The sequence below is a fragment of the Microtus pennsylvanicus genome, chromosome 21 (assembly GCF_037038515.1).
Source record: "Microtus pennsylvanicus isolate mMicPen1 chromosome 21, mMicPen1.hap1, whole genome shotgun sequence".
NCBI lineage: Eukaryota > Metazoa > Chordata > Mammalia > Rodentia > Cricetidae > Microtus > Microtus pennsylvanicus.
In genome coordinates, this window is record NC_134599.1 from 26,576,793 (window position 1) to 26,592,890 (window position 16,098).

A 16,098-nucleotide genomic window follows, 5' to 3' on the forward strand; every position below is an offset into this window, starting at 1 on the left:
ACAATAAAATATTCAAATAAAAATAATTTTCAGAACCAAAGCAAGAATGAAGGAAAAGGCAACATAGCCAAATTGAAAGCATTTCTTCCTTATTAAAAAAAAAAAAAGAATGGTATGGGGGGAGGAGTATGTGTTCTGGATAGATGGCTCATCAGTTAAGAGCACTGGTTACTCTTCTTGGGACACGATTCGAAACACCTACATGAAGGCTCACAATCATCTGTAACCCTAGTTCCAGGGATCAGGAGCCCTCCTCAGCAACAGGCACATGCATGGTGCATGTACACACATACATATGTACACACATACATACATACATATAGGCAAAAAAAACCAAACAAAAAATTAAAGTTAAAATTGTTTTCCAAAAAATGGATGGAACCCTTATCCTACGATTTTTATATAATTTAAAATTAGATAAAGAAAATTATTCACTCCGATATATAAGTTACTGAAATCTTTCACTATTTCTCAATAATCATTTTGTAGCTATTGATAAAAACCATATTTTTTATATAGAGGGGAGTCTTAAGACAATTTACAGATTATAGCCACCAAATTATCTAGAACATGCTTCTCCATATCCCAATGTGTCTCTTAACACAGTGATTTCATCACTGAACTAAAAATATCCACATCTATTTCCATATACTAGATGATCAGAAGGTAAGCTGTGGAGATATTTTCCTGACTCGCTGTCAGAAGAAAGTAAACAGATTCTTAATGCAATTGTCATTCTTCAGATTTCCGGAAATAGTACATCTGCCACAGACAAAATAACACTACTTAAAAGTCACAAAACTGGCCTGACATCAGATAACACCAAATAAAAGTAGTCACAATATGAAGCTTATTTATATGATGTAAACACACAGGGAAAAAGCATTTCAATACAACAACGCTGCATTAGAGTGCATTCTAGTGGTCTGAGAAAAAATTGCAACAGAAGTTAGTTTTAAAACAACCAGAAAATATTATATACAATATATGTAACAAGACAGTCACGTTATCAACTACTACTTCACAAAAAATTAAACCAAGATAAAATATGTAAATAACTGTTGTGTTTAGGACAAGCTCTGGCTCCTAAGATCTGTGTTTCCCTCTTATTAAATTTTCTAAATAAACTTTAGTAACAGCCCTCCTCAAACTTAGACCATCCTGAGAGAGAAAATGCTACAATGTTTCTCAAGAACTCATGGCTTCCTACTGTTTTGATACTTCAAGTCATTTTGTTAACAATCTTGTTTATTATTGTTTTTTTCTGTCTCATGACCTACAGGATAACTACAGATCTCATTACTTCATATACACCTACACTCCCTACCCCGGAATGGCCTTTACTGCGTAGTATAAAACATGTTTCAAAGTTATAATACACTGAAGAACTCTTATTTTAGCTTTGTTTAAAAACCAATCTCATAAATAAAATGTTGGGAATAAAAAAACATGTCCAATCACATCTAAAATGCTAACACTAAAAAGAATGATCGTGTGTGTACACGCACATGTACAAGTGAGTGTACTGGTATGCATGCTCATGTGTTTCTGTGTAGAGACAGAAGACAAAGTTAAGTGTCTTCCACTATCATTTTGTATACTGTTTTTTGAGACAGAGTTTTCATAGAACTCAGAGTTTGCCATTTCAGCTACACTAGCTCATCAGTAAAACTCAAGTGCCTATCTCTGCCCCCATGCTGGGGTTACATTTAAGTACTACTGTGCCTGGTTTTGCTTTGTTTCTTGTGAAGGCTGGGGATCTGAACTCATGTCTTTATACTTGCATGGCAAGCACTTTACTAGCTGAGCCATCTCCCCATTCCCTAGTGATTAATTTCAACACACTACTGAATTCTTATCATATGCAAGGTGGTGAGCTGACTGCTGGAAATAACCTGCAGTTTATAGTGAAGTAAGAGTGAAAACAAGGATGCCTAGGGCATAGGAAAATACAAAAAGTATTGCACACTGACATAAGCATTGTAAGCATATATCTGAAGAATGTGGACAAAGGATCATCTAACTCTGCAAAACATAGGTAACGGGAGATTTTGACTAAACCTCAATCATTAAGATGTACAAGAGATTTCTGTCTGGATTTGCACAAATGACTATTGTGTTTAGGACAAGCTCTGGCTCCTAAAACATAAACATCCAGTAGGTCAAAATACTATAAACACTAGGTATAGTGAGCAAAAGAATTAGAAGAAACAGAGTTCACAGAAGGTATCTGAAAAAAAAAATGCTACTTACATAGGAATAGCTTTGAAATTAACTAGGTATTTCAAAGCAGGGATATATTATGATTAATCCTTTTTAAAATTGGAAAATTTTACCTTTTATCTAGAAGATGAATTAGAATTTAGAAATAAAAAAAGCAAGAAGACAGTTGGACTATTACAGTAAAGATAAAAGTCACAATGAGTACAGAGAAATGGGAAACACAAGAGAAAGCTTCAAAGTTGGTTTTACATCGATTCCTTAAAATTAAATTGCTGAAAAAATGTGGAGTCAAACACTGCACTGTTAAAAAGAAATATGTAAGCCTCCTTATTCTGTAAAGTTTACTGTGCTTTACAGGAAGTTTTGATAAATTCATTGCTAGGTGAGTAGTTCATCTATATTAAAGATCCAGTTCTTATTTTGTCTCTTTCAAGAGGGGAACTTAGAAAATCTACACTGATCTTTACTTAGCTGTTTATAGGTGAAATGGTATAGTACTGAATCGTCTTTAAAATGGTTCGGGCCATAAGAATGTAACTGATACTAAAAGTAGAAAATCAGAAGTGAGGTTCTGACCTCTGAATGGCCATTCTAGATGTACAAACGTTAACCGGGATGCATGGCTGCAAAGGTGTTTGAGTGGCCACCTTAATCTTGCTGTATGATATTTCTATTTGTGACTGTATTGCAATAAACTGATGTAACAAAATTAAACGTAAAAAACAGACCAGGGCAAAATAAATGACAAACACAGTAACTATTAAAGCTTGCAAGAGTATGTATAAAGTTACTAAGCTTGGTCTAGGAGATGGCTCCCTGGGTAAAGTACCAGCCTGCCCAGTGTAAGGACCTAAGTTCAGATGCCCAGAACAAACATACACACAAAGCCAGAACAGGAGCTTATGTTTGTAATCCCTGGAAGCTCACAGGCCAGGCAGCCTGACACAAGCAGTGGTAAACAGCAAGAGATCTGTCTCAAAAAAGAAGGTGAGGACGCACATTCAAGGTCACCCTCTGACCTTCACTCACGTACCATAGTACACACACACTGTATAGCATGTGCACACCTATACTCAAACACAAGAACATTCACACACACACACACACACAAAATTTTTAAGTTGTTAATGTCTCCAAATTTTTGTTTCAAATGCCCTCAATCCATTTTTTCTTAATTCCTGGGATTAGGACTGAAAAGAAGTCAAAAGCTCCATGATATAAAGAACATGCTTTGTATCTATCTGTTAATATTCTCAAAAAGTGTCACTGCAGGGGCTGGAGAAATGGTTCAGCAGTTAAGAGCACTGGCCACTCTCCAGAAAACCTGGGTTTAATTCTCAGCACCCACATGGCAACTCACAACTTTCTATAACTCCAATTCCAGGGGAATCCAACACTCTCTTCTGGTCTCTGGGAATACTATGCCCACACATGGTGCACATATAGGTGAAACATCCACACACATGAAACACAACTAATCATAATAATGATGAATCTTTTTTAAAGTTTCATGTAGCTGTGCATGGTGAGGCATGCATATAATCCCAGCACCCAGAAACTACAGGGGTTCCACAGCTGATGAATGTGAACATCAAGACTCTGTCCAAAGGGAAAACAACGAACCAAACTGAACAAAACAGGTGCCACTGGATCGGAAAACCCCCACATCACCTCACCAACACCCAGAAAACCAAAACTGGTTTTGAATCCCTCTGTTAACGGGGGTGGGTTAAGAAAAGAAAGGAAATCTCCCTAGACTTATCCAGTTCTTTCTCTTCTGCTCTACAACCATCTGCAGTCAGGGGGTTCACCTGTCTCTTCTTTCCCTTCCCTCTGCTTCTTCCTGTGACCTGGCTCCTGTTCTTACCACCTCTGGGGAACTGCCCTGTCAAGGACATCAGCAGGCACCAATGGGCAAGCCCCAGTGACTACACTCAGCCACAGCCTGCATGGAGACTGCACTGGCATCTGGCAGTGTCTACCTCCCTCTCCTTCCTCTTCCCAAACACCGCCTCTCCCTCCTCGGTGACTCTTTTTTTGGCTCTTCCTCCTTATCCCTTATCTAATGCACCTGCTTCCCATGGCTCAGTAGCAATCCACCTTCAACTGTATTCTTTCCTTTGTTCCACTGCCTCTCTCCCAAGTCAGGAACCTGGGAGTCATTCCTGACTTTTCCTTTCTCTCTTAGGATACCATCTCCACATTTTTATAATTCCACTTTTTAGATTCTTTGTACTTAAAATGTTTTATGGCAGATACTACTATTCCAGCAGGTACTATGTTTATCATTTCTCATTTATTATTACACTCCTGCCCTGATAAGCAGACCTTTCCAGTACAGTCCCCAGGAAGATATTTCTAAAATGTATTTCATGCTTAAAACCTTCCCCTAGCAGCATGATCTCAGACTGGATCCTAGATTGGAGGTAGGGTATGATCCGCTATGAAGATCACTATTAGGATATCTGACAGGTAACAGAATTAAACCAACAATAGTACATGGTGGTTAGATAAAAGAAGGTTCTTGCTCTTAGAAAACACAGGGGAAAAAACAAAAAAGAAATTACAAATTAAACTAGTTAGGGGAGAGTTAGGCAATAATTTAAGGAAAAAAACCACAGGCTCTTTGACACCAAGCATAATCAAGCAAAGAAAAATGTACAGTTGGCAAAGGCGAGTAAAGAGTACAAGAGAATTAGTTCAAGATCATTTGATAGAAACATCTGAAAGCTTTCCATGTTTCCTTCCATGTTTAAGGTAAATGTCTAAATTCCTTAAATAGACTCCACAATCCATTTGCAGTCATCAAATAATAACTAATGCCCACTATACTCTTAACATTCTTCGTACACGACTACAAATTACTGTGCACGTTGTTTGGTTCTGATGTGGTCTCTCTACTTTCTACACTTGCCTCACTGGCAAGGCATCTTACCTGTTGTGATGGTAGTATAGCTGCTTCCCTCTTTCTGACCCCACTGGGGATCATGGACACATTTCTACCTCAGCCCCTAGCACCTCAGTGTACGTCTAGATACAAGCCTTCATGTGTATGCACACCCCCACACACACACACATTTCTGGTTACTTTAGTATCTGTGTTTCAGTTCTACTGCTTTATAGATAACAAAATAATAAAAGAGTACAGACTTTAGATTCAGCCTGGAGAGTTCTGACCTATGACTCTACAACAATTACTTAGTTTTAAGTCTCTGGGTCTGGATACTGCTAGTTTGTCAACTTGACACAAACTCCAGTTACCTGGGGAAGAGGAAACAGCAACTAAGGTATTGTCCCCATCAGATTGGCCTGTGGGAATATCTGTAGGGTATTTTAATTAAAGATTGATGTAGGAGGGCCCAGCCCACTGTGAGTACCCCTGGCAAGTAGTCCTGGGTTGAACAGGAAAGCAACTGAAGGGGATGGAGAGATGTCTCAGCAGTTAAGAGTGCTGGCTGCTCTTCCAGAGGACCTGGGTTCAATTCCAAGCAACCACATGAAAGCTCACAATTGTCTGTAACTTAGTTCCTCTAGCCTCTGCAGGTACCAGGTACATATGCAGTGCACAGACATACATGCACACACACAAAAAAATTAAATAAAGGAAAAAAACAAACAAGCAAACAAACAAAAAAGCAAATGGCGCAAGCCAGGAAGCACAGTCTCTGCTTCCGTTCCTGCCTCCAGATTCCTGCCGTGAGTTCCTGCCCAGATTTCCTTCAGTGACGGACTGTGACCTGGAAGCTCTAAAATGAAACAAAGCCTTCCCCCCAAGTTGGCTTTGATAGGTTTATATCACAGCAACAGAAAGTGAGCTAGGACACACACTGTACTTCCTCAAAATAATACATCTATTACCGTTCTCATTTCCCTCACCTACAGTGAGGAAAAGCCTACAGTGAAGACAGCTTGAGATTTAAAATATTTGCAAATTACATACTTTTAGAAATGTTTTTCTTATCTCCCTGATGTCACTTCAATCAACTTCTTAAGGCATAGAAAAATCCATTTATTTTTCCACCAACTAGAGAAACCTCTTTTGTATCAATTTCTCAATGTTTAAAAATATTTAATGTTAATGCTATATTATGGTGGTTTTACACCTAGTTCATTTGTCAGCTTCAAAAAAGGAAGAAAAGCAAGAGACTATCAAAATAAGGCAAAAATGTACTAAAACAGAGAATTCTAATACCAGGTTATCAAATGTTCATATTACTAAAAACAATGAACTACTTCAGAATGTTGATTTAAAAAAAAAAATCCAAAAACAACCCATTAAAGAAACTTAATCCACAAACTCTCACATGTGACCTATTTCCCTTTACTTATAACCCAAACTAGCAAAATTGCAAGGCAAGCTCTCCTTCTGGAGAGATAAGAGTATCTCACATAGGACAAAGGAAAAAAAAAATTTAAAGTCTATTGATGGAGGAAGGTCATTGGTTAATTAATAAAGAAACTGCTTGGCCCTGATAGGTTAGAACATAGGTGGGTGGAGTAAACAGAACAGAATGCTGGGAGGAAGAGGAAGTGAGGTAAGACGCCTCAGACAGACGCCATGCCTCCCTTGTCCAGAGCAGACGCGATACAGCCAGCCGCCAGGTCAGACATGCTGAATCCTTCCTGGTAAGACTGGTGCTACACAGATTACTAAATATGGGTTAGGCAATATTGTGAGAATTAGCCATTAAGAGGCTAGAACTAATGGGTCAAGCAGTGTTTAAAAGAATACAATTTGTGTGTTGTTATTTTGGGGCATAAGCTAGCCAGGCAGCTGGGAGCTGGGCAGCAGGCCCACAGCTCCTTCAACTGTCTATGAAAAGGCATTGTCAATCAGAGCAATTTTTTCTTAGGAAACTGTATCAAACTGAATATTACATTATAAAAAAGGGAGAAGCATCATAAAAATTTCCTTACAATTAAAATATAATTTTACTCATGGATGAAAAAAACAGGAAATAAAAAGGACAAGACATGGATGCTCTTAGGTATGGTGGAAAAGAAAGTTTATTGTAGATTTAAAAAAGAGAATGTAGGTAAAAGCAGTAACAGGGACATCTGGGAACATCCAGAGTAGACTGGGGGGGAGAGGGAGGGTTGCGTGCGTGCATGCGTGGGGGGGGGAGTGTAGCCAGGAGGTCAAAGGTATAAAAAAGGGGGCAGGTAACCAAATTATCTAAATTATACAGGGAAGAGCCTCTGGGGGAAAGGCAGACCAGCCCCTGGGCTGAAGAGTTCAGAGTAGAGGGTAGAGAATGTAATGGGTAGGGACTGAGGGATGCTAGGAGAACCGGGAAATATGTTAACTAGGCACCTCAGTCATGAACATAATCCTAGCACTTGGGAGTTAAGAGGCAGGACGACGAAATGTTCAAGGCCAGCTAACACTGTCTACCCAGGGGGTCTGAGTCTAAGGCTATCTAAAAACAAGCAAACCTAAACAAAGAGCAGAAGGTGGAAGGGAGAGAAACAGGTGACAGTCCACGTCTAGAAAGAACATAAGCTTCATATAAGAGGCAGAGTGTGAATAAATAAGGCTAAAATGTTTTAAGTCATGTAAATTATAGTACTAAAGTTATTATTTATGATAAGATTAACATACTGCATACATAAATCACATAGAATCATACATAAATGTTTATTCCCTACTCGGGTTCTCAAGAGTACACAGAACTAAGATATGGTTTTAGTTCTGGAATGGTAGGATAATGAAGAGGTGGGAACAGAAGGAGCCCACTGATTACCTTTCCTGCTTCAGGGCATATTCCAACATTTTGATCCTCCTCACTAGATCTTTCTTCAAATTTTCTTGACCTTTCCTCTCCCCCTGGAGGAAGGCAATCTGGGCCTGGAAGGGAGAGAAAGGCAAAACTCAGTTCAGAACAACATTTTAAAAACAACTTTTAGAACAGCAATTAATACAATTCCTTTTCAAATCCGTCACAGTGCAAACTAAAGAAGTATTAGCTGAAAAGGGTAAAGTCTTAATTTGAAAACAATATCCACAAGAGACCTATGGGCAGTTTATTTCAGAAAGGGATGTTGCCATGTGTGGTCCCCATCTTCCCTAAGGACCTACAAAACAACAAACAGGGTACAAAGTAGACATGCAGTTTGTCCAAGGTATAAAATACCTTGGAAGATGTTTCATTTTTATAAAAAATGAAGGCAGGAAAGCAAAATGACCAGAATTCTTATAAATTCTTCCAAATTAAGAGTTTCATTATTAAGATGAGAGTTAAACATCCCGGCATATGAGGGAGGAAAGACTTCCTCATGCTAGACCCCTCATTGAGGAGAGGACAGTACCTAGAGGTGGTGAGGAAGACAGTCACTTTGGGGTGGGTAGGCACTGGTAGGTCCCCCAGACTTCAGTGGATAACCCCATACACATGGGCCTAGGGGCAGCACTAACGGTGGATTAACTCACACATGTGGGCCTATGGGCAGCACAGACCGGACTCTGTAGTTAAGACATGGAGTTGTGAGGAAGACAAGAGATAAGATGGGGAAGAGAAGGGTGCTGGGGAGATGAAGGGAGGGAGTGAGTATGAACCGAGACACACAAGTACACGTATGGAATTTCAGAAGTTTCCTGATATATCTAAATTTTATAAGAGAGTCCCTAACTTGGTCCTAGATTTACTCTACAAACAATAAATAGCTCTCTTTTCTCATATGTGAGAGAAAGGAGAGAGAGAAGAGAAAAGGGACAATCAGATGCCGAGCCTCAGCACACTGCTCCTCCCTGAAGAGTGACAACAATTCAGCATTTCACCATGAGACAAAGGACACACAACTTTCAGCTTCAGCAGGAAAGGGACAGGAAAGAGCAGCAGAAACAGAAAGACACTGAGGACTGAAATAACATCACTGCTTAAAGAACCGCAAGCGCTGGACTACTAGCTTGTCCAAGCAGTTTGTAAGCTCTAGAAAGGCAGGAAGGTGCTCATTTAAGGTGCGTCAGATAACCCCCAATTTACTACTTGCACATGCTCTTCTCACCCATTTCTACCACAGCAACTCAGGGACAGACAGCAATGTTATTTGTGTATGTATGAACACTGCTTCCCATTCAAGAAAGAATGTCATACTTAAGGAAGACTTTAAAACGCCCCTAAAGAATTTCGAGGGTTGTCCAACAATGGTTTAATGAATAAACTAATAAGCTTAGTTCTATTTAATTTAAATGAGACTCAGTTCTACTTATTTAGTACCATGATGAACATACATAAAATCTAATTTGCTACTCCTCATAACTTTGAATTATAAATAGGTACTATGATGTGTTTATTTTCATTTCAAAAAGCTCTTAAGATCTTATTTCAATTAAAAGGACATTCTCCTTATTAAAGTAATTAAGATTGGCAACAATTCAACTGTATATAGAAACAGGATCTCAAATTTAGATAAAAAGGGGGAAAGGCACTGAATATTCACAATTATCTGTCCTCACCTCAAAGATCCTCAAATGCTTTAAATGTATATAAGGTGACATATACACAACAATGGCACATACACTTCAAGCTGAAGAAGATGAAAGCTCGTCAGAAGATTATGTCAGCCCAATTCATTTGGCCAAGCAACCAGTTGCTTTGAAAGAGCAATGAGTACATTTAAAAAAAAAATTATTGTTAGTAAAAACAATAAACCTAATAAATGTAACCAAGCAAAGTAACAATAACATAAATCACCAATTTCATCCTCTATATTCTTTGGTTATTTCTGAACTTCTGACATGTCACTGACCCTGGGTAATTCTACAGTTCAACCTATAACATAAAGTCTGTACTGTGACTGAGTCTCCGACCCACTGGCAACTTGCCTGCCTTCCTACGACACTTACTTCCCTTGTCTATCAATTCACACCAGAGTCTAGTTAATAATCAAACAGAAAAACCTGTGAGTGTTACAGAAACTGGCAATGCATGCAAAGCAAACCTGAGAGAGTCGTGGAGCCATGGTGCTCCTCAAGCTCAGACATTTATAAGACATAAGGACGAAGGAGACACTGAGGAAATCCAACATTAGAGTCCTTTCGCGTCAGCCTTCTTGTCATCTTCAAATGAGTTAACTCATAAAGTCACAAAAAAACTGTTTCAGGTTGAAGAACTAAAGACACCAGAAGTCAAATGCAATGTATGATTCTGAACTGTGATGGATTGTGCAGAGCTATTCAGACAGACAGCACAGGAAGAAGGGAGCCTGAGGATTAGAAAGTACTAGTATATCAGGGCTAACTTCCTGATATTGATGCAGTGTGTTACACAGGATAGTATTTCTTTGTAGGAAATAAAACACTGAGGTATTCGGACGGAGACAATGAACTATCAGGCTAGCTGGCAACTAGCCCTTATAATTCAGGGAAAAACAAATTCTTTGCAAGGTCCTCTCAATTTTTCTTTCAACTTAAGATTTCTGGCTGACTTTTTAAATCAACTGAGATACAATAACAACTTTGAAAGTAAAAGGTTCCAATTCAACCGAAATGCCAACAATATATACAACAGAAAAACCTAGGAGTACTGAAATCAAGTTAGAAGCAAAACAAAAAATACCCAATTCAACATAATCATTTACCAATGTGCTAGAGGTGCTGACAAAAGTCATTTAATTAAGGAAAAATAAGGATAAAAGTAGAAAAAAGAAATATCATTTGCAAATTATATGGGTATTGGTGATGGGATAATCAATTGGTATTTGTGAGTTATTGTTTTTAGAAAATTATATTGGTATCGATTCTTGTATATTGATACAAAGTTAAATTATATTGAATACTGTATGCAAATATGCTTCTACCTCAGTTTAAAACATTTTTTATGGCCGGGCGGTGGTGGCGCACACCTTTAATCCCAGCACTCGGGAGGCAGAGGCAGGCGGATCTCTGTGAGTTCGAGGCCAGCCTGGTCTACAAGAGCTAGTTCCAGGACAGGCTCCAAAACCACAGCGAAACCCTGTCTCAAAAAACCAAAAAAAAAAAAATTATGTATTGATATATATATTGTATTGATATATATTTACCATATTGCAGTGTACACTTCTACCTCTAAGATACTTATATATTGTTTATGTAATGACATACATTGTTTACATTTGGAGGTCATTGTCCTCATTTATTGCACAGTTTTTATTCTCTTAGTCTTCAAGTTAGATAGGTATCAAGAATTATAGAACAATAGTCATCTATGTTTGTCATATTTATATTTAGGCTAATCAGGTTCTTTAGATACATAGAGTTTATATTTAGTATAGATAATATAATCTTCAACCTCTTCAAAGAGCTGTAGAAAAAGGCTTTTAATCTAACCTAGAGTTCCGTGGTAGTGAGACAATCACTCCTGGCAACACCACTCTACTCCCGAGAGAATGTTGAGCACCAAAGTCACTCCACTTGGAGGTTGTCTTCTTGGCAGAACCGGCCTTTGAGCAAAGAAAAGCCCATACCTCAACCACTGACAGAGATACAGAGTATCCGTAAATGGATAGAAACAGGACTGTCATATCCTGCCAAGACAGGGTAAGATAGTTCTGAAAAGTTTCTTGCCTTTGAAAATGGTATCTCAGTTACGTTAAGCCTTAGCCAAAGTTGGCTGCCTCAACATTGCAAATGAGACTTTGGGTGATTGCCCAGGTAGTCAGTTGTCTCTGTCATTTGTTGCACATTTTGGAAGTTTCTCGTTTGTACTTCCTGGTTGCTCAAGTAATATTACTTCCCTTCTCAGATCTTTGATGGAGTTGTTTAGCCATGTGGGCAAGAAACTGCTCTTGCCTGGACTGTTACATAAACTGGACACAGAGAACCCCCAGAGAAGAGGACTGCTGAACTTGGCCTAAAGGTGAGTTGATCCTTTGGGGTTCCTGACTCATGAAAGAGTCTGTGAGACATTCTGCAGGACACAAAAGAAAGTGACTGAACTGTCTTTGAAATTTTTCCACTTCATGGAAATGTCTGCTGGATACTATGGGCCTGTAGGCTGAAGATGGATGCCCCAACGGTACGAAAGAACTTTGGGTGACTGTCCAGGCAGCAAGATGTCTCTGTTATTTCTAGAGTTTGGAAGTTGCTTATTTCTTGTTTGCTTAGGTAACATTATATCCTTCTGGAGTCTTTGATGGAGTTGAAGAATAGATAGATAGTTATAGTTTTCCATTGTTACGATAAAAGATAAAATAGATATAAATATTGTAACTGTAATTCTTGCTTGATAACTGTTTTGTTATACATAATTTTACTATGTTAAAGTTAAAGCCTTCCTTTTTGTTTAAACAGAAAAAGGGGAAATGATGTAGTAGTGTCTTCTATCTATCTGTTGCTTTCATTGGTTAATTAATAGAGAAAACTGCTTGGCCTGATAGGTCAGAACATAGGTAGGCGGGGAAGACAGAACAGAATTCGGGAGAAAGAAAGCAGAGTCAGGCAGACGCCATGGAGCCAGCCACCAGGTGAGACATGCTGAATCTTTTCCGGTAAGCCACCACCTCGTGGTGCTACACAGATTACTAAATATGGGTTAAAGCAAGACGTGAGAATTAGCCAATAAGAGGTTGAAACTAATGGGCCAGGCAGTGTTTAAATGAATACAATTTGTGTGTTGTTATTTCGGGGCATAAGCTAGCCAGGTGGCCGGGAGCCGGGCGGCAGGAACACAGCCCGCTGTTCCTTCTACATATGGGTGACTACCACAAAACTCCAAGAAAACAAACTTTAAAAATATTTGTGGGTTTTTTTGTTGTTTGTTTTGTTTTTAGTTATAAATACTCTCCTAAGGGGAATCAAAAACAATGATATGAACTACTAAAAAAAAATTCCATGTTCTTAAATAAAAACATTACAGGATTTTACTTCTCCCTAAATTCATCTTTAAATGTTTGGCAAGTCACCAGCAAATTAACAAAAATCTTAAAAAGTGAGACAATTCTAAAGTTCACATAGAAATAAGAAGTAAGCAATCAAAAATAAGCAACAAAATTACTTAAAAGCTCTAAAATACCTTAAATTTTATGTTTACTTAATGTTATGTGTATGAGTGTTTGGTTGCACGTATGCATGTGCACCTCATGCATGCCTGGTGCTTGTGGAGGTCAGGAGGGGACACTGGATCCTCTGGAACTAGAGTTAGACAATTGTGAGTCACTGTGTGAGTGTGAGAATCAAACCCAAGTCTTCTGCAGGAACAATGGGTGTTCTCAACTGAGCCACCTCTCCTTCCCAGAAGCTCCAAATATTTAAAACACATTAAAGTTCTAAAGTTACTTCCTAAGTCACACCTATGGTATAGAACAATGCAAACAAACTCGGTAGGATCTTTAAAACTGAGAAGTGTTGCAGGGGTAAGGTATAGCTTAATGACAGAGAACATGCTTAGTACAAAGGTTCAATCTCCAGGGCTAAAAGAAACTACACTCTTTATTTGTATGTATGTATATATGTCTGTGTGCAATATACATGTGTGAAGGCCAGTGAATAACATGGTTACATCCCGAGGCCCTAAAAGACTAACAAATGTCATCTACATTTTTTAAATAATAATTAAGAAGTTTCTGAAAAAGTATTTTGAAAAATAAGATATTCCCTGTAAACCATCAAAACAAATGGAACTAAGGACACCACAAATCACAAAATTTATTTCTTCTTAGCATATACAGACTACCTACAAGTCAGTAGTACAACATCAAGAATTCAATAGAAAAGCAATGAAAAGCAGACAGAAAGAAACCTAAGGTTCAAATATACTACAAAGATGTTCAGGGCTAGAAAATGGCTCAGAGGTTAAGAGCACTTGCTGCTCTTCCCGAGGTTTTGAGTTAAATTCCCAGCAACTACATGTGGCTCATAACCATCTGTAATGAGATCTGGTGCCCTCCTTTGGTATATAAGCATCCATGTGGACAGAACACTGTATAAATAATAAATAAGTAAATCTTAAAAAAAAAAAAAAGATGTTCAAATTTCTATGTTTTTTTTTGTTTGGTTGGGGTTTTTGTTTTTTGCTTATTTTGGTTTGGTTTTGTTAATTTTCTTTTGGGGAGGCACTGCAGAGGTGAGGGGATAATAGGGAGGGACTGAGAGGTAAGCAGAATTGGGGTGCATGATGTAAAATTCCTAAGGATTCAATAAAGAAATTATGCTAAATTAAATAAAAGAAAGAAAAGAAAAATGTCAAAGTAATGAAAGCTAGGCACATTCCTGTCATCCCAGCAAGTGGGAAGCTGAAGAGTCAAAGTGTAAGACCAGCCTGAGCTACACAAGACCCTATCACAAACAAGTGAGTGTCTATTAGTGAACACAAACAAAATCTCATTTATCTTTATGTGACTTAGTCTCTAGTCCACGAGCTAGCCTAGACTACACAACAAGTTCAACATCAGCTTAGGGAAAGACCAAGATCCTGACTCACACTAACAACAACAATGGGGATAATAATGACGGAAAACAGGCATTTATTTCTATGATGTGGTCTGGATCAGCCTTCCCTTGTAATGCGCAATATCTATTAGTCTGAAATACATATATTCTTTAAACCAGCAATTTTAGAATGGTAGCTTTTAAGTACATTGGCACAGAGGTAAGACTACATGTACAATGCATTGTCCATCAGGTTAAAAAGTATTAGTAGACCTGGAGAAATCGGCACCTCAGCTAAGGCCTCTGAGTACAGGAATGGTACTGTGAGAGTAATGCCAAGCCTGTCCATCTTCTTCCCCTGGAAAACAGTCTTAAAATATATGTTGCTGCATACGGAGACTACTTTCTTCTCTAAAACTCACAGACCTAAAACATGATTGCTATATATCTGTCTTTCCAACATAAATCACAGGTAAAGATTGCCAAGATTTCACAATATACTATTTTCTGAACTGGATTATTTACTTGAAAAGGGGCAGAGTGGGACACAGAAGGAAGAAGGGGCTGAAAAAAGGAAAGAAGGTTGAAATAGGAGGAGAGAGGTAACAGCTATGTAGCGGTTACCACAGGGAATTCTACATACACTGGCAGGGAATTATGTACAAGATAGATTAAAAAAAAGAGGGGGGAGGAGAAGCTTGCAGCTATTTGCTTTTCTTAAAAAATAATAAAAGGTAAATTACACCTTTCTAGAATAATTCCTAAGTATTTAATGACTGTAAATGTTTCTCCAGGTCCTAGGGTGACAGGGACAGAAGACCTTGAGTTTAAAACACCTTCTAATACTCTCTACACCCTTTGAAGGCTGTCCTCGAAGCATGACAATGTGTTTTCAAACAAACTCATCTACCAAATTCAGTTCCCGAGGCATCAATATGTAGACTGTTTGGGATATTATAGTCAAAATTCATTTTTTTAAAGAGAGAAATAAAATGATGCACCAAGAGATTAAGTGGTTTACATCCCGGGAAACAGCATTCTCACAAATGAGCCAAGATGACAGAGAGAGATAATGAACGTATCATCGTATGGAAAACTCAAGCCACACACCTACTGGAGAGACGGTTTCTGCAATAAGGTATGACAGAATGCAGCAGCTCAAGAAGCCTTAAATGTATTCCCTACACACTTTGGCAATGGAGTACATCAAATGAGAGGTGGAGATGTTCAGAGAGCAAGTTTACTGGCCTCCGGAGGGGACATTCTCAATTGTCTTGTATTTACAGATAAACTTTTCCACTACCGTTAGTCACCTCTGAAGAGTTCTTTAGAAAGCCTTGTTGCACTAAGAGTATCAATATTCTTAAAATCTAACTAGCCAGAATCAGGAAAATGAATGCACTTGATAAAAAATCATTCTGAAAAGTTTGTGAAAATTAGAGAAATTCAAACTGAGCAAAGATAAAGTATAAAGCTATCTTTTAAGCATTATATATGTTTTAAAAGTTCACAATTCAGCATATAGTCAC

General features: G+C 38.3%; 1 protein-coding gene across 2 annotated transcripts in view; it reads right to left on the reverse strand.

Moving 5' to 3' along the window:
- Nucleotides 1-16,098, reverse strand: part of Strn (striatin) — a 90,949-nt gene that overhangs the window by 39,531 nt on the left and 35,320 nt on the right. For both annotated transcript variants that reach the window (XM_075955695.1, XM_075955694.1), the window contains exon 2: nucleotides 7,968-8,071. In XM_075955695.1, the coding sequence (XP_075811810.1) occupies nucleotides 7,968-8,071 (104 nt within the window). The remainder of the gene's footprint in view (nucleotides 1-7,967; nucleotides 8,072-16,098) is intronic.